Source organism: Photinus pyralis, unplaced genomic scaffold (assembly GCF_008802855.1).
Source record: "Photinus pyralis isolate 1611_PpyrPB1 unplaced genomic scaffold, Ppyr1.3 Ppyr1.4_LG4, whole genome shotgun sequence".
NCBI classification, from domain to species: domain Eukaryota; kingdom Metazoa; phylum Arthropoda; class Insecta; order Coleoptera; family Lampyridae; genus Photinus; species Photinus pyralis.
This window is the reverse complement of record NW_022170511.1, coordinates 33,865,941-33,891,487: the sequence shown is the minus strand read 5'-3', so window position 1 is coordinate 33,891,487 and position 25,547 is coordinate 33,865,941. Positions and strand designations below refer to the sequence as shown.

The following is a 25,547-nucleotide window of genomic DNA, read 5'->3' as shown; positions in this document are numbered from 1 at the left end:
TCGACCGGAAAAAAATATTTTCTTATAGAATGTGGCCTGTAGAATCCATAATTTCGAACAGTTCCAAGATCGGACAACTAGATCAAAAGTTACAGCCCTTTTGAATTTTTTGTCGAACTTGGTTTTTTGCCCATAACTTTTGATGGAGACGTCTAATCGAAAAAGTACGAATCGTTTTGGATTCTACGCACCCAAATTAATAACAAAAAGTTTTTTCCCGAGAAATTTTGGTGCAGTCGATTTTTGGTAAAAAAGGAAGGTAATAACTTGCCTTTTTTTGCCCAGAAAAAAAATTGTCTCAGATCGACTGGAAAAAAATATTTTCTTGTAGAATGTGGCCGGTAGAATCCATAATTTCAAACAGTTCCAAGATCGGACTACTAGATCAAAAGTTACAGCCCTTTGAATTTTTTGTCGAAATTGGTTTTTTGCCCATAACTTTTGATGGAGACGTCTAATCGGAAAAGTACGAATCGTTTTGGATTCTACGCACCCAAATTAATAAGAAAAAGTTTTTTCCCGAGAAATTTTGGTGCAGTCGATTTTTGGTAAAAAAGGAATACACTGCCTTTTTTTTGGCCAGAAAAAAAAATTGTCTCAGATCGACCGGAAAAAAATATTTTCTTATAGAATGTGGCCTGTAGAATCCATAATTCCAAACAGTTCCAAGATCGGACTACTACATCAAAAGTTACAGCACTTTGAATTTTTTGTCGAAATTGGTTTCTTGCCCATAAATATACCTATTATTCAAAGTTTTCGTTGACTAATTAAAGCAAAAGCAATAAAGGGGCCTGTCAGCAGTAAGAAATAAAATACCGTTCTAATCTAATCTTTTTCGCCTGTACAATAATAAATAGATAAGTGACTACCAGTATCAGCAACCTGCAACCCAATTTCTATTTCTTACCCCCCCCCCTCCCCCTTCTAGTACGCACTGGGTGACTGTATGTGCCACGAACTTATTTAATCCCCCCAGAATTAAATTCTATCGTACGCACTGACAAATTCAGTGTAGCATCAAGCTCTTTGGCCACCTATTCCCCAGAGATAATTACTCGGAACAATTTTTTGTAAATAAAAACACCAAAGTTGGGTGTTTTAAATTATCGTGTGGACACTATCAAGTATAAAAATGCAACACTATTGCCAATTTGATTTACATTAATTGTATATTTCACACCATTTATAATGAAATAGAATATTTTAATTTTGTGAAGATTAGTGAATGACTGTACTGTTTGTTTTTATTTTAATATTTGTAGTGATTTAATTCTGAACTTCAATCACATGTCGGCAGTTTTAATTTAGTGCTATTGATATCCGCCAGATGGTGGTTTAGGATGACGTTAAACTATTTCGCGGGTTTTTTCTTTAAAATTATGTAAATGGAAAGGCATATTTACATAGATTGGGTATAAAAAAACCTACATTCATATAAACCAGGGATTCCCAAACTATTTTGGGACAGAGACCACTTTTTCAAAATGAACTGATCACAGGGCTCCCAGACCTTACTTATTTTCTGATGGACAAAATAGGTACAATAGAATAGTATTAGACTATTAGTATGTACAGAGTGGTACAAATTTGTGGCTGACCATTGGGATCTTCGTAACGGTAAGAGATACAGTGTAGGTTAAATGGGGGTAGTTGTCCCCTTTTGTGAATAAAAAAAGCTTAAAATTTTTGAAAAATCTTTGAAAGTAACTGAGATATCACGGAAAAACTGAAAGTGTAAAATTTTGATTTAATTTTCTCTAGCTTAAACGATCGGAAATGGACGGTTCTTGTTAGCACTTTCTATGGTCACTTTTTCTCGGAGAATCTGAATCTGTTATTAGAATTTGTCGTCACTTAGTCCTTTTAAGAAATAATCGATTCATTTATTATGACACGTCATTATTTTTCTTTTAGTCTTGTGTCTCGTCCCGTAAAAAATCCAATATGGCGCCCATAAGAAATAAAGTAGTAGCCTGAAGCTTCTACATCTAGTATATGCACGCCGTAATTTTTACGTACCTATCAAGATTATTTATTGTTTTCTCTTTCTGGATTTGAATTCTTTCATACTAGCTTAATTATCTTTCAAATCCTATAGTATTTTTTTGTACGAATATATTTAGTACTTTTTAAAGTCTTTTGGAATTACTGTTTCTTGTTAAGTGTTAATTACGATTTTTTAATATTCGAGTACCTCAATAATATCAAATGTTAAGTTGGTCTCGTATATTTTCAATGCAGTGCTGCCAATACTTTCTCGTTTGTTTTTGTGTTTGTATTTGATTGCAGATTTTATGTTAAAAGCACCATTCTGAGATCAGTAAGACTGTGACTAGAGTTCTAGGGTACCATATTTTATTTTCTTCGATACTCTGTAAGCCGGCATTTGTCCACAATGGCTTTCGATACCGCCATATTTTTTTTCAGTAATTTAACGATTATAGCTCAGTTCTATTACTTGTTGTCCAACCCTATTGCGATATTTAATATTTTTCTTACCAATATTCCATTTAAGTAACTCTTCGAAATATACTCTTCTTCTTACGCCATCTTGGTATTTTCTTTGTAAATCCGTTTAGTTAAATGTAAGTTATTCTTGTAGTAGATTTGCTATTACATTAGTTCTTTAGTTCGCCGCTAGAGGCCTTCCGTAATACTTCTACGCCTTCTTTAATTTGATCTTGCGTACAGTCATATTTTTAGCGCATTTTTTAAGAATTAAAAAAAAATGTGCTATTGTTTTACTTATCGAACTACTTCTAGGGGAATGGTCCTAGAGTCCTGGAATTTTTTGCATTAGGTAGCCTATACCTTGAAGGTGTGCCAGACGGCCATAAAAATTTCGCTGTTCTAAAAAGGGGGCCCCCTCCACGAATTATTTCCTGAGATGCTGTTTTTGAAAGTAAAACGTGCAACTTTTACATACGACAGATTTTCTCAGATTTTGCATACTCATGCCTTTTAGTCTTACCAAGTTAACTTTAGAAAATGGGGGGGGGGGGCAATACCCTTCATGGTACTAATGAAAGGTCTCATGTCTCTATAATAGTCTACTATAATAATAAAACTGTTAAGAAGTTGAAGTGGATCACTAAAGGAATCAAGACATCCTGTCGAAATAAGAGATGGCTGTTAGAGATGAGACATTACAGTACCAGTCAACATTTTCATAATTATGTCCACACTACTTAAGAACACCATAGCAGTTGCACGCGCATCGTACTTTACGAATTTAATTGCAAATTCTCAAAATAAACCGAAAGCCGCATGGGAAATTATAAAGCAAAACACTAAATCACCTAAACTCTTTGAAAATATTAAACTCCAACTGGATAGAAATAACACCACTTCTTGTCCAAACGAAATAGCTTCGCTATTCAATAAACATTTCTCTGATACGGCTTTTCATATATCAAGTAATCTGTCAAATGACCAACCATGCTTTTATGGATTAACTCATTCTCATAACTCGTTCTTTCTAAGCCCTGTTACACATCAGGAAACAGCGGATATTATACAATCATTGTCAAACAAATGTTCTACTGGTGTTGATGATGTTTGTTTACTCTGCTCATTAAAGAATAGGTAGAAGTTTTTAAATTCCCCCTAGAAAACATTATAAACACCTCCTTCTCAAATGGAATTTTGCCTGACCTGCAGTCATAAAACCACTCTTTAAGAAAGGCAGATATTAACAACTACCGGCCAATATCACAACTATCAGTAATATGAAAAATAATTGAAACTGCTACGAAAACTCGCTTATCTCAATATATTCAAAAAAATAGGTTACTCACAGAAAAACAATTTGGTTTTCAAAAAAATAAAAATACCTCATCAGCTGCAGTATGGAATTTCATGCAGGATATCTTCGATTCTATGTCCCTGAGACAATTCACTATAGGGATTTTCTGCGACCTTTCAAAAGCCTTCGATTGTGTTTCGCATGAGCTGTTACTACAAAAGCTTGGGGTCAGAGGAGTGGCGAAACTGTGGTTTACTTCCTACCTTGAAAATAGACAACAATTGTGTGAAATTAAATATTTAACAAATATTGGCATCATTGATACCTTCCAGTCCGGATACAGAACGGTTAAATGTGGTGTTCCGCAAGGAAGCGTACTTGGTCCACTTCTATTCCTAATGTATATCAACGTCTTAGTTGCTTCATTCCCCACTGTTAAATTTACCTTATTTGCAGATGACACTTCCCTGATCATTCACAACGCTTGCTATAACACACTCTTATTACACGCTAACCATATCATTGGACAAATTAACAATTGGATGAATCATCATAAGCTGTTCTTAAATATCAACAAGTCATGCTACATCTTTTTTCATTCATCGAATGTACAAATCAACTGTCCCGATATAACTGTAGATAACAATCACATTAAACCGGTCTCATGCACCAAATTTCTTGGCATTACAATTGACTATGTACCTTCTCTTGGGCACCGCATATAGAAGACCTTTGCTTCAAACTAGCTAAGTCGATTTTTCTTATTAAAAGCGTAAAGGATATATTGGGTACTAAAACGTCTAAGCAAGTGTATCACGCCTGCTTCGAAAGTCTTCTCTCTTACGGTATTGAGATTTGGGGTAGTAGTGTTCATGTACATAAGGCGTTTAAATTGCAAAAGCGAGCGATTCGCACGATTCTCAATATGAACCGTTTAGATTCTTGCAGAGGAAAGTTTTGTTTCATGCAACTTTTTACATTAACAAATCTTTACATTTTTAGAATATCTCTACAAATTTATAATAATAAACATAACTATATTGAGCCGTCAGATGTACATGAGCACAAAACTAGAACAAACACTCAACTTCGTTTACCTAAGGTACATAGTACTCAATTACAAAATTTTCCAATAGACCAGGGCCTTAAAATATTCAATAAGTTGCCGTCACTACAAATTTACAGTCTATGAATAAATTCAAAAGCAAACTTAAATCGTGACTAAAACAAAATGAGTTTTATTCACTGGATGAGTTTTTTTCAAGTACAACCGGTTAATATAATTCCTTATTTTTGTGTAATTATTTCCATTTAGTCCATTTAATATTCTATTTTGAAGCTTATTTATATATATATTACGTACTCGAGTTTTTTTTTCCTCTACGCCTTATATGGCTTGGCTGTTTTGCATATTAATTTTTATTTATGTTTGTAAATATACTACTTGTAAAACAGTTGAGGAATAAATATTATTATTATTATTATATTATTATTATTATATTATTATCATGGACATAAATTGGTTTGTACAAACTATAACTTTCCCGTGCGACTATTTTTCGAGATCAGTGAGCGGCGGGGCTTGAGGGGGGGGGGCAAACATTAATTTGATCTCTTATTGTATTCTAATTAAAGGTCTCAACGAAAGGAACCGTTTTCTACCAACTACTGCCCTTCTTCTGTCCTTTTATCAAAATACGGGCGGGGGGGGGTGGAACTAGTTTTATCATTCCTGGTATCCAATATTCTACGATTTTCACATAAGTAGGTTACTTGTGTCGCTCCGAAGAATTTGTTCATGTTATCTTATTTACATTTTGACTTATTAGATTACTGCTGTTGTTTAGAAATTTAGTTGTTTGTGCATCGTAAAGTAGTTTTCTTGAAGTTAATGCCACATTCATGCTTTTATGCACTGATCTGTACGAACAATTCGTGATCGAGTCAAAATTTTGCTTTTGGTTTAAAGTAAATTTAATTATTGATTCTTATTGAGTAAATTACTGTTTTAATATACGATTTACCTGATTAGTGTCAGACGTTAGACATTGTTGCCGCAATATTTTTCTGCCGCACCATTTATTATCCCTTTTGTTTGTGTTGTTATCTGTTACAGATGAGGCAGAAAGCGCCCTTCTGAGCTCACAACGCTGTTACAACCAGAGTTCAAAGGTAATTTTTTTCAAGTGTTCAAGTATTTTGTTTCTTTAGCTTATCAAGACTACATGCAACAGGAATCTCTAAGTCCACCTTGTTTCACTCTGTAGGTAAATATTCTGTTTTCTCTTTTGAAATGTACTAAAGACTAAGTGGCGCCTATCCGGTTTATTATGACTATATTTTTCTTTTTGTTTATTTTTGCTAGTGTACCAAAACCCTGTTATTCATATCATAGAGCGCTGCCTTGCTATATACTCAAGATCCTGTGAATACGTTAATCAATGAATTAAATCTGTACGTATTTTTTCCCATCTAAATCTATATGTGTTATAGATTTATCGCTACCTACGAGTGTTCAGCAAGGAGTCTGGCTTCGTTATCGAACCGTGTTATCGTTATTCTCTCGAGGGTCAAAAGGGGGCGAAAATATCGGCGACGAGAAAGTGGTATAAAAATGAAAAGATAGAAATTTTGGTCGGGTGTATAGCCGAGTTAACCGAAGAGGAGGAGGCGATGCTGTTGCATCCGGGAAAAAATGATTTTTCGGTAATGTATAGCTGTCGTAAAAATTGTGCTCAACTGTGGTTAGGGCCAGCGGCCTACATTAATCACGACTGTCGGGCGAACTGCAAATTTGTGGCGACAGGTCGCGATACCGCCTGCGTTAAAGTGTTACGCGACATCGAGTCGGGCGAGGAAATAACTTGTTTTTACGGTGAGGATTTTTTCGGCGATAAAAACTGCTATTGTGAATGTGAAACTTGTGAAAGACGCGGAATGGGCGCGTTTGCTAAGAATACCGAGCAAAAGGAGGAGAACGGTTATAGATTACGTGAGACGGACAATCGTATTAATCGAACTAAAAAGCAGTTAGTGAAAGGCAGGAGCGAGCAATGCAACGGACACACGCTTAAAGATACCGGTGTGGAAATTGTCAGCCCCTTGAGCATGAAGGAGTTGCGTCAGAAAGGGTTAACCAAGTACGATGCGGAGTTGCTCATTGCTCAAGGTTGTAAATTTTCAGACATAAGCGAGTTTAATCGTAAAAATAGATCTAATTTAACGCACGATAACATTTCGTCTCATAACTTTCGTAGTAAAAGAAGTGATACTAATTCTGTGATTAACGGTACGACGTTGAAGAGCTCTCGCGCCTCGAGACTCCAACAAAGACAAGCGCGACGTAATTTAGAAGTAATTCAAAACACATCCCGTTCGAACCTATTGGACGACCTGCATAGCAACGCGAGTACAAGTACGGGATATAGCGATCAAGACATCTACGAGTCATCTCAAAGCAAGGAGTTTGTTGAATCTTTAGACGTGAAAAAGGAGTCTATCGAAACCGTACTAGGAATAACATTACGTAACCACAAATGTCTTCAAGAACGAATCTCTGATATTTCTGGAGCAGTCTCCCTCAACGTTTTTGCGGGTATTGACGAGAAACCCGAAGGCGCTGATATCAGAAAGCCGCAAAAACGATCGTCCAATGCCACACGTCGGCCCACACGTGTTTCCGCTCGTCTTTCCCAGCGTAGTACAAGCGCGACACTATCGGAAGAGTTAGAGGCGAAAGGTGAAGTACTGAAGGACGTTTACGAATTTAAAGACGACGACGGCAAACTAGACACATTTCGACTGCACAGCACCAAATATAAGGAAGACTGTGATAGTGATAACCACACAATAAACGCGGAAGAAAGTACGAGAGGCAAGACTGATAATTCCAATAACGATAACGGCGAAATAGAACGATGTATTACTCCGTGCGGATCTCCCGAGAGGATGCCACAACCGGCGGCGCCCGTCGAGCGAACTCCCGACAAGTGCGGCGGATTAAAGTTGACGTTGCGCATGAAACGTAGTCCGGTGTTAGATGAAGTTATCGAATCGGGAAATAGTCTAAGCGAAGATAGCTACGAACCCGAATATGAGGTGTTACGCGTCGAAGGTGTCGATCACCAAGCGTCGCACTCGCGCAGGAAAAAACGCCACAAATCCAAAGATCATAGGCGAGATAGAAAAATGAAGCATTTGAATTATCCGATGACACATCCACCTATGAAACGATTAAAATTGATATTTGGTAACGAAAGTCACACTATCAACATACCGTCCAACACTGCCAACTAAGAAGTTTAAATAAAAGAAATTGTGATTTTATTATGTCGTAAGTAAATTAGGTAATTATTTTGGTTCTTAGTTTATTTTTAAATTAAATTTTTGTACATATTTTTAGTTTATTTATTTTTAATTTTACAATGTTAGATGTGAAAATGTATTATTTTTGTACTATTTTTAATACTTGAGGTGTAGAGTTTTTAGATAGGTACTAGAAATGAATATTACCTCTGTGGTTTTATTAGTATCTTTGTTAAGAAAAAAAGTATTGTTAAAATTCTGCTGTATGTTTCAACTTGTATAAAAGTGCTTTCATGCGATCCATACAAAAAAATATTGCTGTAAAGTAAATTACTTAATTGTAAATAGTTGTGTATATAAAATATTGCGTAGTAATTACTACAAAAAGAAAAATTATTGTACTTGTAAGGTTAATTTTATATTTCTTCTACAGTTCGCCTTAGTTTTCTACTCTTGTTTTTCTCTTTTCTTTTTCTTTAAAAAGTATTTCAAAAATTCTGAACTGTCTAGTTCCTAACACTAATTACATTTATGTATTTTTAATAAATCATTCATAAATACATTTTCCACACCTTGGAATATTTCAACTTTGTAAGCATTTGAATTGATACATTCCTTATAATCTTAAGATTGGGTCAACGTTCGCCCATCTGTTTACCGAGTGAAATACACTCTTTAGGAATCGATATGTAAACAATCACATTGCAAATGGGTTACCTAAACAAATTAAGTCGAGATTATCTTTAATTAAAATTAATGTAATTAATATTTATGTCTGCTTCTATCACATGGAGAGAGCGCATGCGCACATCAATTTGTGAAACGAGGGCGCAGCGTAACATCTGCGCATAGTGCGCATACGTTCTCTCCATGTAATAGAAGCATAGAAATATAGGGGTAGTTTTGATTTAATTTCTTGGGCCATGTGGAATCTCTGTCCTACTCTCGCGCATGCATAGAGCACCCTATTTTATGTTTTGAATTTACATTAATAATCAGTTGCCTAATGAGTGACAGTGACAAAAATCCCCCTTGCACTTATCTCTCTCGCCGCGGTACGTTTCTATGACAGACGGCCAGTGCGCGTTCCAGTTAATTATAGTTCAGTGGCCATGTGCAATGTGTTCTTTTACATTTTAATATTGCTAAAAAATGTAGGTATTTTACTAGGTAAACAGATTAGCAAAGGTTGACCTTATGTGGGATCTCGTACAACGGATTTTGCTATTTAATTGATGAACAAAAGAGTGTCACTTATAACATCTGTTTGTCTCTTTTTGATTGAAACATGTAGTTCTGTTTTATAGTTTCATTGAAGGAGAGACAAATGAACATTATCAATATCCATGGGATAACTGTAATCACCCCTAGGATTTTTAAAGAAAAAGTTTAGTTCAATTAAACGAAAAATATTGAGAAAAACAAATGCAAAAGTGGTACCTGGACATAGAAATCGCTACACTCGTCTCAAACTTTGAACTCAAGTTGAAAAACACCACTTTCGTCTCTACAGTTGTACAAATAACTATATAATATTCTATACGAAATTTAGATCCTAAACATGCTCAGAATTGCATGCATTTTTGTGGGGCGCTACTTTGTTTCCAGACTATAGCCATTGAAATTATAACTCAATGCTATAGGTACAAAAAAAGGTGCCCCGCGTAACGCGCAGGCGTCTCATTGCAACTAAGCGTTGTATACAAATTTTTCAGCCACCATTGGCTAGAATTTCTACCAGTTCACGCCACCATTGGGTATATTTGAATTTCCCGCTCAATGCGCACTCATCAAGTGCTTCAGTCCAACGCGGGTCACATGTACAAAGCGTAGCTACTCATTGTAAGTCCATTTCGTTCTTTTCATGTTTTTTTGCATTTTTGCAAATTTATTTGTAAAACGTAGCTGGCTGGCTGGCAGCAAATGTGGGCGCGTAGAAGAACTCTTGTAGAAAGGTAACGGGTGTACGTGTATCTACAAGGCCGTGTAATTTGTCAATTTTATGGACAGGGCTACATGATGTGGAGTTGGCGACATCCTCGAGCGTAGTTTACTAACGTGAAGGTTTTTCAGTCTTTCCCTATCTTCTAGTACAGTTTTGGTCCGATTCTTTACAAATTGGTGTCGTCGGAAAGATCTTGTAAACGCGCACAACTCCTGCGTGGCGGAATTTTGTTTTTTGTCCTAGGGGCGAAATTAACGACCTTTTTAAAGGCGCGCGCGTCTTCGAGAGGTAGTCAACTTCGGGCGCCTTTTACCTTCCGTCCAATTTTGTCACGCGGTTTAACGTTTCTTAAATCTCAAATCGCTATCTCTCTTTCTCGTGTCGCCAATAGAAGCTTGAGTAATGAGTAGTGCCCCAAAAATTAAGTACTATCTTGTGGAAGGTTTTTAGCGAAATCCACAAAAATGTGGGTGTAATATAAGTATGCACCGAAAAAGGAAATGTGGTAGCCGGAAGTGGGTACCCGGGAATGTGGTAGCACGATCTTACTGATGGTGGAGTCAAATCTTCAAACGCGAATTGCGGATGCACGCGGAAAGTGGGAAGCGGTACCGACAAACTGAATGTAGTAGCCTTCGACAAGATCTTTTATTGATGGTTGAGTCAAAAGTGGCTAATAGAATACTGATCTGCCACACAAAAAATGCGCTGAAGTCCCTTCGATCTCACACGAGGATAATTTTTTTGGTATCTGCAGTTAATGGTGTCGAGGTCTGGGTGTGTCATACTGGGATAGGAGTTTGATTAATTTTGTAGGAAAATCAGAAAGGGTACATCCAAAAATTTCAGGGGCCACGTGCAAATGTACACTGTTGGTTAGGCCTTGACTTTTTTCACATTTAATTAATGCCTCATGAAGGCGCTATTCACGTTAAAATGTGATCATTTTTGAATTCAAATCCCGCGAAAATGCGTGTTAGTGCTATTTGGTGGGACAAAGTTGGTATCGATACACCGCCAGTTGACAAGTTTACTCCGCTCGAAGACAATTTGCACTTTTCGTCAGTCATACTGGTCGTAGATAAAAATTTATTAATTATTTTCAAGAATGGCATCGGCGATGGATATTGACGAGGAGGAAATCGAAGCGCCAACGTCCAGCAGCTCGAAAGGTGAAAAGAAACGCTTTGAGGTTAAAAAGGTATTCTTTCCACCAATTGTGTCATGAAGAGTTCATTGTTTTTCTTTTGTTTTTAGTGGAACGCGGTTGCCCTATGGGCGTGGGGTAAGTTATGAAAATACTGAACGTTGTATCTAAGCACCACCATTTTAGATATCGTAGTAGACAATTGCGCTATTTGTCGCAACCACATAATGGATTTATGCATTGAGTGTCAAGCGAATCAAGCATCGGCAACAAGTGAGGAGTGCACGGTCGCTTGGGGAGTGTGCAATGTAGGTGAATTGACTAGCATTATCTCTTTGTAAATTGTGTATTGCAGCACGCGTTTCACTTCCATTGCATATCTCGGTGGCTGAAAACTAGACAGGTTTGTCCTTTGGACAATAGGGAATGGGAATTTCAAAAGTAAGTATCTATACATAATTATGTCTATCTATGTTAATTAATTCTTGTTTTTAGGTATGGTCACTAATACGCAATTATACTATGTTTGTGCTTTTCTAAATTAAATACTATTACTACTATCGTATTTTTTATATATATTTTTCGGAACAGTTTACACTTATTGTCATTTTTATTAACATTTTAATGTAAAGTTCTCCGAGAAAATGAACTGCAAAAGTAAAAATAAAAACAAAGACCACCTGCTTTGGTATCAACAGTGCAGCCCAAATGTTAACATAAAGTGGCTTCGAATTCGTGGATTGTTTTAAAATGTATGAAAGTACTCTGTTCGTACTAAAACTTCCTTTTGATCTTGAAATGCTTTTTAGAACATTTTTTTTTCAAAAAACTATTTGTAACAAAATGCAAATTACTTCAATCAATTTAACCATGGAGGAAATATAGGGTCGCTATTAAAGATGGAACCAAAGCTCTCATGCTCCAGCTCAATCCATTGGAAGTTATTTCACATACATTTTTTTGACATGTTTTTGGGTGCAACCGCCATCTTGAATTTTTTTAATGGCAACATTGAACATAGGTCATGTGACACGTCATCAGAACCTTTCCTTCTCTAAGATCAGAACACTTTTTCCCCTTTTCTACTACTTTAAATATGTATAAGGTTAAATTACAAAATAATGCAGAAAAACCTTGCGATGCTCATTTTCCAATGACGTATCACAAGTCACATATTGCTATTTAAAAAAATTCAAGATGGCGGTCGCACTCAAAAACCACGTGTTTTTTACAAGATATGTGAAATAATGGAAGGAGTGAGCGGGGATGCGGGTCTTCTGGTCTCGGAGGCGGCCGAAGGTCTTCACCGCCGCGGTACAGTGATGAATATCCTTAAGGGTGGCCATGTCCAGATCTTGATAGATGTCTGCGTTCCATACGAACCGCGGGGCGTTTACAGCCATTCTCGGCGCTTTTGTTTTGGACGATCTGCATTCTTGCGATGTGTGGTGCTGCGACGTAGCCCCATCACCGCGGACAATCGATGTGTACAGCCGTACCACAGTATTAAAGAAGTGGCATGAAGTAAATAATTTAATATTATTTACTCCATGATCGCGGCTAGGGGGAGACCGCGATTCCAGCAGGCCGTTTGCCAGACCTTGTCGAACGCCTTAGAGACGGTCAAAAAGACTGATCCTGCGTGGACTAGTTGCGGTTGAAACCTTACTGATGGTACGTGTTCTATCGTCCTTAGCACTTTGTTGGACCGCCGAGTGGTCCTTCCGGAATCCGAATGATGCGTCTTTCCTCCGTTTGGTCCTGCAGTCTCTTCACTATCACCGCTTCGCCGCGGATACTTTGGCGATCGTCGACAGCAGACTGAATGGGCGGTAGTCCGGTAGTTCATCTCTGGGGACGTCGTGGGCTGGCCCGGTTTCTGTAACATAATTACGTCGGAACATTTGTACCGAGATGAAAAGTGCCGCAATCTTAGCATCGCGTTTACAATAAAAGCGAGAATTTTGACCGCATGTTCAGGAAGCTCCTTCGAGTGCCCTGTTCCCAATGCCTTCCGGTCCTGGCGCCTCTCTGGGGTTTGGCGTCTTTTATTCAATGACACAGAGATCTCTTGATCCTTCGGTTGATGGCGTCGATAAAGTGAAGATCTGCGTTTTCGTAGATGGGTGGAAAGTGACGTTTCAGACACCCACGAAGGCGTCGACCTTCTCAGCGTCCATGTCCTCCGACTCCGTGCAGCGGGAACAATCTCGGGTAGGGAACGGCGGAGCGCCCTTGCCATCTTCCAAAGGGAACAATCCTCGCTCAAGGATCGCAGGCGGTTTTCCCAGGACTCGTTTCTGAGGATGGCGGCGGTCTTAACCTCGTCTTGAAGTCTTCGGAACTCGGTTTCGGTCTAAAGCTGGATTCACATGAATACGAAATCCGACGATACGGTCATCCGAAATGAAAGTGTGCTTGATTTCAAACTATTGACCAATCATAAGCATTTCTGATAACCGTATCGTCGGATTTCGTATATTCATGTGAATCCAGCTTAACGCATCTCACGAACGTTGGAAGCGCGCTCTCTTCTTCAATCTTATTCCTGCTGTTCTTCACAGGTTGGAGTCCTCTTGCTCTTCAGACATTTGCGGGACATAAGCGGATTCTGCCGGCGCCTTCGTGGCAGCGGCAGAAGGGGGGGTTCATCGGGGTGATGGCGGGACGATTTTAATTGGGTCCTGCTCGGCAACTATTTTTTTTCAAAAAGTGTAAATTTTTGAGTATATAGGTACCACAGTGTGTAAAAAAGGGACAAATAGTGTAAAGTCGATCAAGGTGGCGTAGGTTTCATATTGACATTTTTGTTTCTCAAAAATTCCTGTTGGACAAGAAAGTGAAGTGCGCGCATTTTCAAGGGGCGCATGTTTAACGCATCGCATTTATAAAGGGCGAAGTAATCGTTACCCAGTTTCTGTATATTACGAAATGCCTTCCCCTTGTGATTCGTGTCCAGGTTTGTAAAATGTCTTGTTATCTGTTTGCATCATCTCCCTATTTCAGACACGTGCGGCGACGATAAGGGAACGTGCGGATCTAATTGCACTTGCGGTGCGGATTGCAAATGCGGAAAAGACTCAGGTAGGAAAGTTCCGGTTTGATAGTTAAAAAATTGCATTTTGTCCCTTCAGGAAATAACTGTGGCTGCAAGTCGGGCGGAGATGCTCAAAGTGAAGCTAAGGAGTAATGTTACGGAAATTAAGATGTACTTGATTTGATTAAATAAAAATTAACTTCCTCTGCACTGCAATTTTATTAGTCCGTTTCCTGTACAGAGAGGGCGGTGCGCGCCGTCGGTAATGTCGATGATTATACGATTTTACGTAATGGAACGAATTGTATCGATCGGGTGTAGACGCACTTGAATAAATCTCGTTCCTGAGCGTTTTCGTTTAAATAATAGTTCTCTTTTAGTAGTGTAGTGTCAACTTTTGTGTTGTGTAGCAGTCGCTCTTTTCTGTTCGTTTACAATTTGCTTCCGCGACGTAATTTTCCAATTATAATGAATGAAAAATGACATCAACTACAACAATAAGAAAATCATATGGAAATAGAAAATTGTACACATTTCCCGAAGATTATCCTCTACGTTTAGTGAAACCGAAAAGTTCTTCCGGTAGTGGTAGTGTGCCGAAAAAAGTTGAGGATGTTGCTAAGCTTTTGAAGTACATCGATGATAACATCGTTGGAAAGAATAATGCGTTCCTTGGGCCATTCGGACGACGAAAAGGTGGGCATCTTTTTTGGTTTTTTTTATTAACAAATGCCGGCGTTGCTTGTATTAAACGTTAGGTTAGTAGGTAAGCCGCTTACCTAATTTGTTTATTTGTTTACTGAATAATTTGTTTATTTAAGATAATGCTTTGAAAATAATTGCCTATTGATAAACGCGCACTAGTTAAAAAGTGTCGATCGAATTTACCTTTTTTCCTAGAATGCAAGTAATTAGGTTCACTGAACCTGCAAGGGTAAGTGGTATACGGACAAATTCGACAATTATATTATCTATTATTATTATTGCCGATATGCGATAGTAAAAACGAGCGGTCTCCATCATCGCAAAATTGAAATAATTAAGCGATATTCTAAATATAGCCGTAACAAATGATTAATTGTAGCAGGAAGACGTTTTGGCGCGCCGAATTCCTGACGTCATTTAAATGTGACGTTTGTAATTTTTAGTTATAGGCTCTTTTCGGTGGATAATTAGGGCGCGTTTAGCAATTGTTCGAAATACTCGGAATTCGTGTGGCACCATTCTTCTCGTAAAGAGTTTAATTGCGAACGTTGTACTTTATAAGGATGCGGAAATCTATACTGTCCTACTGGACCTAATTTAATTTTAGTGGAAATTTTCTGCAATAACGACGCCAGTGGCGGCACAATTTCGAAGTTGTTTGCTTCATGTCTGCTTGAAATCCTTTCATCGATCTGTTTGTTTAAGATACCAGCACTCCACCTAGACAAAATTGCGTCTTTAACTCGGAGGAGGCCTGATGCTCGTAAATTAGAGGGCTCGGAGCTCGGTATATAGAGTGTGTTCCAACTGAAACCGGCACTATTGTTACTGGAGGTAAGATCGAGACGATCAAATTTGAAATTTGCAAATACGTAACGTTAGCATTACAACTCGGATTACAATGACCTAATCAGAAACAATTGAGCATCGGGGTATCAATACATTACCAGCTATCTCCATCTTGAAAAATGTTGATATTATTTTGATTATAAATTATTGAAGTAAACCGATCATGGTTATCTAATGTGTTTTTTGTTGTTTAAATACTATGTTATTCCAAAATTCTAGACACATGCATATTATTTCCTCTGTGCTACCAAGTGGTGATAGTTGCAGGATGAATTTTGAAGAAGTATGGAATTGGATATCAAACTACAGTTGACCATACGCCAGAGCCAGAGCCTACTAATAGGCTCTGACAGAGTCCTTTGTCGAGTAGCACCTCGTTCACACGGCGACGATTTGTCGTTCGTTATAAGCAAACATTGTTTAATAACAGTTTCTACGCGCAAATTGCCATGATGAAAAATGACAGATTCGTTCCAACGCGACATTCGTCATTGTCAACAAAAAACGAATAACGAAGAGGGGGGGGGGGGCTCTGTCTTTGTCTTTGAAAACAACGGAATATGTGACGAAGACGAGTTCACACTAGAGGTTTCTCGGTGAATGAATTGTTACAATCGTCTTATGTAGGTACTTACCGTGTGTTCTATTCTAGTTAAGACTGATTTGTATCTCGGCTGTTTTGAAAGATACAGACGCGGTTTTCTTGACTCTGTGTCACTTTTTTGTGAAACTTTGAATATCACAAACAGAATCAATCTAGTGGGTTGTTTCTGAGATACAGGGTGAAAACAAAGAGTTCCACTTTTCACACAAATGAAATAGTAAGTGCTTAGTATTGCTGATTTTGTAATTTTTTTTTCTATCGAATGATGAAAAAATCCAATATGGCTTCCACGCTAGCTTATTTTCGTTTTTGGCCATAACTTCGCTATTTGTGGATGTACAAAAAACTATAACTGGGAAAATTAATCGGCCTAAAAATTCTGTATATCTTCCCTTTAAGCGACTTTGGATTTCTTACGGTTTACGAGATCCCCATAGTGGAAATGAAAAAAAGTCACCCTGTATATTATATCTTATTTTTCAACATTTTTGACATGACATGTTTCTACCGTCAGCCATTTTTATTGATTCGTATAGACTGTCATAATTACCATGGATACAATAAACAAAACAAAATCTCCATGAATCCATGACCCAGTGGCGTACCGGAGCTAAATGGCGCTCAGGGCAAGTGCCGAAATTGCGCCCCCCCCCTCCCTCATTCACCATCTATCAATTGCAATTCAGAAATGCTTCTGGGAGTTATCAGCAATTTATAGGTGGTTTGATGCCGCGGGAAAATTTATGGCACTGGAAAAATGCGAAAGACTTCGGATTGGCGTATTAAATAAATACTATGAGTAATTAAAATGTGTATAATTTCTGTACATAAAAACCATGGAAAAAACAAGCTTTGAAGGATCGAATAATTGTATATTTAACCTGAATTGAGATCTGCTTACAATTCCTTGTAAAAATCGACTAATGAAAATAAACAAAAATAATTCAACGTACTTGTAATCGGCCTTCTTGGTCGCGAAAATTTTCTAATTTGTCTAATTTTTATTTCACTAATAGTTTATTTAACAGTTAACAATTTTTCACACAAATTTGATGTAAACTTTGCATTCAAGTTTATGCAAAGTTTATATTACAAACAGTCTTAGATTTACGCAGTTTTAGGCAAATTTTAGCAAAATTTTTTATAAAATTTGCATAAATTTTGCATCAGGTTGGTTATCAGAGAATACGATTATTTCGAACCATCAGCCGTAGTTTTGAGTTGTATTGAATCTCGTCTTTTCCGCCCTCTCGAGTTTGGCGCCCCTCTGCGTAGGCGCCCAGGGCACGTGCCCTGTCTGCCCCACCTTAGATACGCCACTGCCATGACCTACTATTTAAAACTTCGTTAAGTCGCCTGTGATCAGGAGGCGAAGAGTGCACGCATTGTTTTTTTTTCGATTTGAATAGCCCTCACGGACATTTTATGCCTTAACGAGAATACGAACAAGAAATAATTTTTAATTTCTGATCGAATGAAACCAATACCAAGTCTGTAAGTGGTGTAGTTCCGGAGACTTTGGGACTCTGACAGAGAGACAGACAGACATCAAGAGCGCAAAAGTGCACTTTTTATTTTTTGAAAGCGAAAGTGCACTAAAAACAGCCAAGAATAAGGTAATGTATAGGTGGTGATATATCAATATAATCAGTAAGAATAATACAAAAAAACTGACGTTAAGATATACAGGATGGTGCATTTAAAGAATACCAACATGTCAAAAAATTTTTTTTACTACGGCACTGGATTCTACGTAAAAATATATAAAATGTGCGGTTTTTACCTTTTCTCTAGCATGGGTAGTAAGATATGACAACATCCCAAAAGGAAAACTTTTCGTTTTCGCCCTTAGGTCTGGAAAAACTGTTTGGTGCACCCCTTTTTAGGTAGGTAGGTAATATTTTTTCCTAATTAATTTTTTGGCGTTATTAGAATACTAGAAATGAGAGGAAGAGACAAACATTTTTTTAGTAGATGTAAGCAAAAAATCCATCTCTTTTCCATAACTTTTCATGCAGTGGTTCAATCTTTTAAACCCTGACAATTTCCAATTCTACAAGGTTGTGATTTAATAGCGGTTTTACCCACGGCTAACTCGGTAATAGGTTTTTCAAACCTTTGACCCAGCGGCAGTTTGGCCCATTATCTCCTCATAAGACCTCAAATTCAAAATCTAATATTCTGGTTTGATTGAACTTGAATAAATACTCATGTGAACTTAGTTGATTGAATACATGAATGAAAACAAAGGCGATCAATTTCCATTTTTCTTTACACGTTCTTGTATGTAAAATATTGGTGTGATTCATAAAAAAGAAATACAAAAAAATGCAATGCAATTTTGTTTATTGCGCAAGGCGTGGTCCAATTACGTCACTGAACTTGGAGGAACTTGCTTTTAACCAGCCGTTACCGAAAAACACTTTTTTTTATTATAAAGAAGTTTTAATGTTCGTTTGTTTATCCGCGGTGAGTTTACTCGAAAATGTTCCTTCGCGTATATTTTACCACTCGTAGATAAAAAGGCCTTGCCACGAATCAGGCTGATAAAAAGTTTTTTTTTCGTTCCGTAATTTGTTGTAATTCCTAATTCGTCATATTATGACAGAATGAGATAGTAAAGGACAAAAAATTCATTTTGGGTGCTGGCCACCAGTCGGGATCTGTCCAGCCGGCATATCATGACTACGTCATAGATCTGTTACGCATGCGCAATTTTCTCAGCTAAATACTTTTACTTTAAAAGAACAAAAAACATTCGTGATTTAGTATTTAGAAAACTTATGAAATCTAGCATGCCGTGTGCTGTCAGGATGCGCGTGTCTGTTGCGTACACGGGGGGATCATCGGGTGGACCGTATCGTAAAATTTCAAAACGAAACATTGAACAAGTGATATGGCACACGGCATACATAAGTTTTTTAAATATTGAATCACGAATTTTTTTAATTTCTAAAGGCAAACATATCTCATATTGTAAATATTTAATGCTGGGCATCACTGTCCAGCTGTGAGCCAGATGCTTTGGGGATGCAAAAAAGTGTATGTTTCATTCATACGAAAAATGCGCGTTTTCGTGACCCGGACGCCGTCCAACAACACTATTCTTCGTCTCGAAAACGTGTATTTTTCGTACTTGTGACACAAATAACTATTTTTTTTGTTAATTTCGTCTGGGTTTTTGCTATTGATTCTACCTGCATGGCATAATAACACAATGGAATTAGAATTGTTAATCGTTTTGAGTAGTGTAGGTGACAAGTCAAGGTAAAAAAACATCTACACTACATACTTTAAAAAGTTTGCGTACAGTATGTTTGCCATCTGTTTGTGTAAATTTATAGTACTTGGATCCGTACCAACGTGGGTGGTCGACATCGACATGATTCACCTATTTACCCCAAAATAGTGTCGCATTTTGTACAATGCGTTTATTTTGCGTATCTGACGGTGCATTACCTAGAGACGTGATTCAGGGAAAACTTTTATTACCGGCAGAAACATAAAGTGCATAATTAAACGAGTACCTATTACTTAACGTCTGCAGATAAACTTTCGCCATTTTTGAAAGTGCATATTTGCAAGATTAGGCCATCACTATCGAAATGCGTGCTTTCGGCGCGAGTTAATCTAGGTACGCAAAATGTAGGTAGGCACTTGGCCACCTAATTGAAATAATTGTAACGCGCGCGCGAAAATCTACATGCGAAGGCCGTTGTAATTATGTAAACAAGAAATAAAAACAGTGATATAACAATCGCGCTCGCTTGTAACAAAAGTTTTCGAAGGTTCAAGGTTAAGTGGGAATTAAAAAATCGGCACTCGATATCTCTTCTTTTTCTATTTATATCGCTTACCTCATCGGATAAAGAAAGTACTTCTTTTCTTTACTCTCATTCGCATTATTTATTGCTTCCTAGACTGTAGGTCGCCATGGCCGCATTTACACAACACACAGATAACGATAAATTTGTTTGCGAATACACTCGAACAACAATTTTGTCGTTTTTTTCAGCCATCCAAAAATCAAGTACGCAGTTTGGGTCAATGCCTTTCATCTTGTTCTTATCAAAAGTGAGTTTTATAACAAAAATTTGATCTTGACCGCTTTACACGAAATAAATACGTGACGTCAAGGACATCTGAAGCAACCTTCGCTATTTTTTGTTTTGTTTTAAATTATCTGCTGTGGTGCTGATGTGCTTATTGAGATTGAATGTAAATGTGGTTTTTATATCGTTCACAACCGTCACGTTTCTCAATTGTATTTAATTACCTCTATGGTAAAGAGAGTAAATAGTTGCAGATTCATGAGAGAGGTGGCGAGAACAAGTACCTTAGGTACTTGCACCACCAATGAAAACGAGTCAATTAGTTCACCTTACCTCGACGGAATTTGTTGGGCATTTACCAATTTTTTTTATCGGAGCAGTTCGAGGAATTACAGAAAATTGCTCCACAAAAAATCATATGAAAGGTCAAAGTAGTTGGCGGTATGATATCATTAAACTTTCACGTTGCGCACTAGGTTCCTTAGAAAGCGTAGGTAGGTTACCAGAAAAGTAGTTTTCAACCTGGCGTAAGTAGTTTCCCTACGTCATCACCTAGAGACAGAGAAACACCGTTGGACAGGATTTTACAAAGCATTTTGCGAAAACAAAGTAATTATAACAACTGATGCCAGCCCTACTGGGATAGCTGCACAATTTGAATAAATATAGCCCAGTAGAACCTCGTCATGAAAAAGTTATGTCGAGTGTATTAGTAGATCTTCTTTTTTTCTTGTATGGAATGTGACTGAGGTGCAAAATCCACGTTTTCGACCTCAGCAGGCATCTCGAAACACTTTAGAATATCGCAAAATCCTGAAGTTTTGCACCTTTTTCGGTTTTTTCCTATTTTGACGATGAAGGAGCACTTTTTCAATAAAGATTATTTCCTAGATTTAGGTACTGCATTTGTTTGGTGCTATGGAGAAGGTCGATATTCACAAAGGCCTCCTCTCATTTTTTAAAACCGAAATAGCTTTTGTTTTGACATCACCAATGGATATATTTCTTGCAAACGTCTCAATCGCCCTTTGTGAGCACCCTCTTCCGACAATCCGTTCTTGATGTATACGGGAATATACCCGATAACGATAAGAGGTCTAGGAGGAGGGCTATGTTTGGTAGAAATTAATTCCTTTCGTTGAGACCTTTCATTAGACTCTAATGATTAGAGTATCATAAAGGATAAAACTAGTTTCAACCCCCCCCCCCCTCCCCCCTCTTTCCACCCCCTCCCCTTCCACCCCGTACTTTGATAAGAGGACAGAAAGAAGCGCAGTAGTTGGTAGAAAGCCCCCCCTCTAAGGCCTCCGTCGCTCACTGATCTCGAAAAAGAGTCGCACGGGAAAGTTATAGTTTGTACAAACTAATTTATTTCGATGAGGCCTTTCATTAGAATACCATGAAAGGTAGAACATGTGTGCCCCCCCCCTCCATTTTCTAAAGTTTAACTTGGCACCACTAAAGGCAAAATCTGAGACCAATTGGTTGTCGTATATAAAAATTATGCACGTTTTTCTTTCAAAAACAGCATCTCAGGAAATAATCCGTGGGGAGGGGGGGGGGCTTTTAGACAGCGAAATTTAATGGCACACCTTCAAGGTATAGGCTACCTACTGCAAAAAATTCCAAGACTGTAGGACCATTCCCCTAGAAGTAGTTCACAACGGCAGAAGGTGGGTCCGGGCATTCCCCTAGAAGTAGTTCACAACGGCAGAAGTGGGTCCGGACGGACAGACGGACAAAACGCAAACAATAGCACATTTTTTTAAATAAAAAAATTGCTAAAAATTACGCTATATAATGCAAGAAGAATCATGCCCTCCTCCAACTTTTCCAGATATTCACAATCAAGTTTTCGCATCGCCAGTACATATGTCTCGTCTAGAACTCCCCCTCCCTTTCCTCTGACACTCCGTTCTGCAGATATTTTCACTGAAAGTTTTGACACCATCAGTTGATGTGTCTCGTACAAACGTTCTACTTGGCCTTTAAGAATACCCTCTTCCGATAGGTATTTCGACTTCAAGATATTCACTTCGATTTCACCAATATAGATATGTCTTGTCCAGACGATTCATTTTCTTTTTGTGAGTACCCTCCTTCGACAATCCGCTCTTGAAATATATAATAATCGATCATGATACTCTAGGATAATTCCCCTAAACGTAGGTTAAAACCGCAGAAGTGGGTCCGGACGAACAGACAGACTGATGGACGGACAAAACGCACATTTCCTTTCATTCTTAAAAAATGCGCTAACAATCGAAGATGGAGCATCGGTGGATTTACAAAACGATGACAGAGGATGGACGGACAAAACGCACATTTCCTTTCATTCTTAAAAAATGCGCTAACAATCGAAGATGGAGCATCGGTGGTTTACAAAACGATGACAGAGGACATTTTGAAGTGGATGGGGGAGTTGGAATGGGACAGGTTGGGTGTTACGATAGGAGAATGGAGAGGATCCACGCGTACTCAAATTCGAGCCTTTTGTACCACCTCCCTGAATCGTCCGATCCCTCTACGTCACTCAAGCCATCATATACGTGAGATGAACCTATGAATACTGGAAGGAGAGGCGGATCTAATCGTAGCCATGTCTTCTGGCCAGGATATCACCAACATTGATCGTCTGAGTAAGAGTTACATATAATGCTTTTTACAGGTGCCCCTGCAGAAGGTCTTAAGTTATTCTATACTACTCGGGTATTTGCCTTACAAATTTCGAAAATTGCAGGAAACCCTAATGCGGCGAGTAGCCGGCAGAATGCTCGAAATTGGGCCGTGGTTAACGGGACGGGAAACCGGTTCCAGCATTTTCCATAGCAGCCCGTTGTACCAGACTTCGTCGAACGGCTTAAAGACGTTCAGAAAGACCGAACCGCAAGCCTTCTCTCGCGTTTTCTACCGCCCTTAGCACTTGGTGGACCGTCGAGTGACCTCCGGAATCCGAATTGCTCATCTTGAATGATGCATCTCTCCTCTGTTTGGTACTGCAGCCTCCTTAGGATCACCGCTTCCGCTACTTTGACGATCGTCGACAACGGGCAGATCGGGCGCATGCCGAGGCAGCTCCTTTGGCGCCCTGTTTCTGATGCCGTCCGGTCCTGGCATTTTTTTGGTGTTGGTATTCTTTATGGCGTCGGAAACTTCATCTTCGGCAGCTTTTTCGTTGTCTTAACGCAGGGATCTCCCGGCTCTTCGGTTGATGGCTTCCGATAAAATCCAGATCCGCGTTTTCATATAGTTAACGTTCCAGGCACTCCGCAAAGGCGTCGGCCATCTCGGCGTCCGTCCCCCGAGGCCGTGTAGCGGGAATGATCTAGGTAGTAAGCGGCGCAGCGGCCTTGTCATCTTCCAGAGGGAGCAGGCGATTTCCCAGGACTCGTTTCTGAAGTCTCGGATGGCGGTCTTGACCTCTTCTTGAAGTCTTCGGAACTCGGCTCTGTCTAACGGAGCACACGAACGCTGGAAGCGCGCTCTGGATCGGTTCTTCTCCCGTAACAGGTCTCAGATTCAACACGGAAGGCGGTAATCGTCTCTGCCCTCTCGAAGCGACTTCGTGGCTTCTGGTAGGCCAGGCAGCCTGCACGATTTTTCCAAACTCGTTGGCCGCCATTTTTTAAAAAAACTGTGTGGTGGCACTTCTGAATCTCGCCGTGTGAAGGGATCGCGCGCGTTTGTGTAGCAGATTGATGATTGCTTGACCGAGTATGGCTTTCTCCATGTAGAATTTGAAGAGGACTCCCAAAATCGACGGGATACTTGCCATTGATCTGGAAGTTCGGGTTCGCTGCCTGACTTCCGGAGCCGCATCCTCTGTTGCCGCCGCGTAGCGCATACCGGAACGAGTATCGGCGGTTTGGATCTGTCCCTTAGGCAAGCGCGGTTGCGGCTGTGGGAATTTTCACCACGCAGTTAGCGGCAGTGTTCCCTCGACCATTGCGGAAACCACCACTCTAAAAGCTCTTCCAGAAACGCTATCAAAAGAAGCGGTTAACCGCAACCAAGCTGATGACAAGATTGCGGACTTCATTCAGAATCTGCTTCTAAAATTAAACAACTCCACGATGTGGTCCTGGAATGTCTTGAAGCCATAGGTACTTTAGGCATCGACACAAATACATGGGAATCCAGCCATCAGCCATACAGTAACAAAATGAGATTGGGTCCCCAGCTTTATGAACATTCACTGCAGAATGCTCATGAGTTCCAGGATTTTCAAGAATTAATGTAGTTCTTAAAATGAAGATTTTTATTAATAGAAGGAATGCCAGTATCCTCTTCCGTTCAGGACAATACAAACACGTCCGCATGCTCTTATTGCAAACGTGAGCACCCTATCCACTATAAGCAATAAAATAGAAGGAATCAAGTTACAACTGTCACCACACTAGCGTCATCAAATTCACCTGTTACACATATCACCATACTCTTCTTCTACATAGTGACAGATGAAGTGAAACAATGGAAATTCCATTGTTTCACTTCATTATATTGTTTGGAAACCTTTCAGCAGATTTTCTAGAGAAGAAACATTTTTTTTTCAATCCTTTAATATCATTGTGGGAACAGTAGAAGACTGAAAATGTCGCTCAGAGAAGAAACTCTTGAAAATAGTATCTGTCAACTTCTCACATAAATCTCTTTGAAAACCTCGGAAATCTTAATAGAAATCCTTTCAAAAAAGTGAAATCGAAATCTTTTTGGAATTATTTTTAGGAACCCTATTTATATAGGAATGAATTTTTCTATTTATACTATAGACATTTTTTGCAAAAAAATAGAAACTTTGGAATTTTAACATTATAATGTTCGGATCACAACAGAGAGGTTCTTTGATCTGGATAGGCGTGATATGAACTTATCAATAGCTTTTAATGAAACCTTCTAATCTTCTGTAAATAATAATCTGTGTTTTATCTTTGACACGTTTTTTTTGGTTCCTCACTTCAAGGTAAAGCCTATAGGTACCTAGTAGGTATGTAAGTTAGTTTAAAATAAGATGGAAAAGTACCTACTTTAGGCCGGTTATTTTCTGACTGAAAAACTAAATGCAAAAGTTAACTTGATTTATTGGCAGGCTCGGTGCCAAGTCAGCTATGAACATTTTAAATCTGGATTAACGGTGATCAACAACAGGGAAACATTT

General features: G+C 38.6%; 3 protein-coding genes and 1 long non-coding RNA gene across 5 annotated transcripts in view; all 4 read left to right on the top strand.

Moving 5' to 3' along the window:
- Nucleotides 1-5,776: 5,776 nt before the first annotated feature.
- Nucleotides 5,777-8,379, top strand: LOC116169470 (histone-lysine N-methyltransferase KMT5B-like; the record flags this gene model as incomplete). The annotated part of the gene is made up of 2 exons (XM_031485575.1): nt 5,777-5,920; nt 6,242-8,379. Coding segments are annotated over 2 exons (1,947 nt in total), but the record flags the coding sequence as incomplete, so codon positions are not given.
- Nucleotides 8,380-11,003: 2,624 nt separating this feature from the next.
- Nucleotides 11,004-11,710, top strand: LOC116168719 (RING-box protein 1A). Its single transcript, XM_031484672.1, has 5 exons — nt 11,004-11,199; nt 11,256-11,283; nt 11,332-11,453; nt 11,501-11,586; nt 11,641-11,710. Exons 1-5 carry the CDS (start codon nt 11,107-11,109, stop codon nt 11,651-11,653), a joined length of 342 nt encoding a protein of 113 aa, XP_031340532.1. The 5' UTR covers nt 11,004-11,106; the 3' UTR covers nt 11,654-11,710.
- A 1,957-nt stretch (nt 11,711-13,667) lies between these two features.
- LOC116168250 lies at nt 13,668-14,392 on the top strand. The gene is made up of 3 exons (XR_004144738.1): nt 13,668-14,104; nt 14,152-14,229; nt 14,280-14,392. It is a non-coding gene; the product is annotated as an uncharacterized LOC116168250 (long non-coding RNA).
- Nucleotides 14,393-14,500: 108 nt separating this feature from the next.
- Nucleotides 14,501-25,547, top strand: part of LOC116168248 — a 31,220-nt gene continuing 20,173 nt past the window's right edge. Inside the window, exons 1-2 of one of the 2 annotated variants that reach the window (XM_031483956.1) lie at nt 14,743-14,878; nt 15,593-15,721. Coding sequence is in view for 1 of the 2 variants with exons in the window: in XM_031483955.1 (XP_031339815.1) it covers nt 14,662-14,878 (217 nt within the window). In the remaining variant the exon portion in view is untranslated. Of the gene's footprint in view, nt 14,879-15,592; nt 15,722-25,547 lie in introns of both variants that reach the window. The other variant, XM_031483955.1, reaches the window with a different exon arrangement.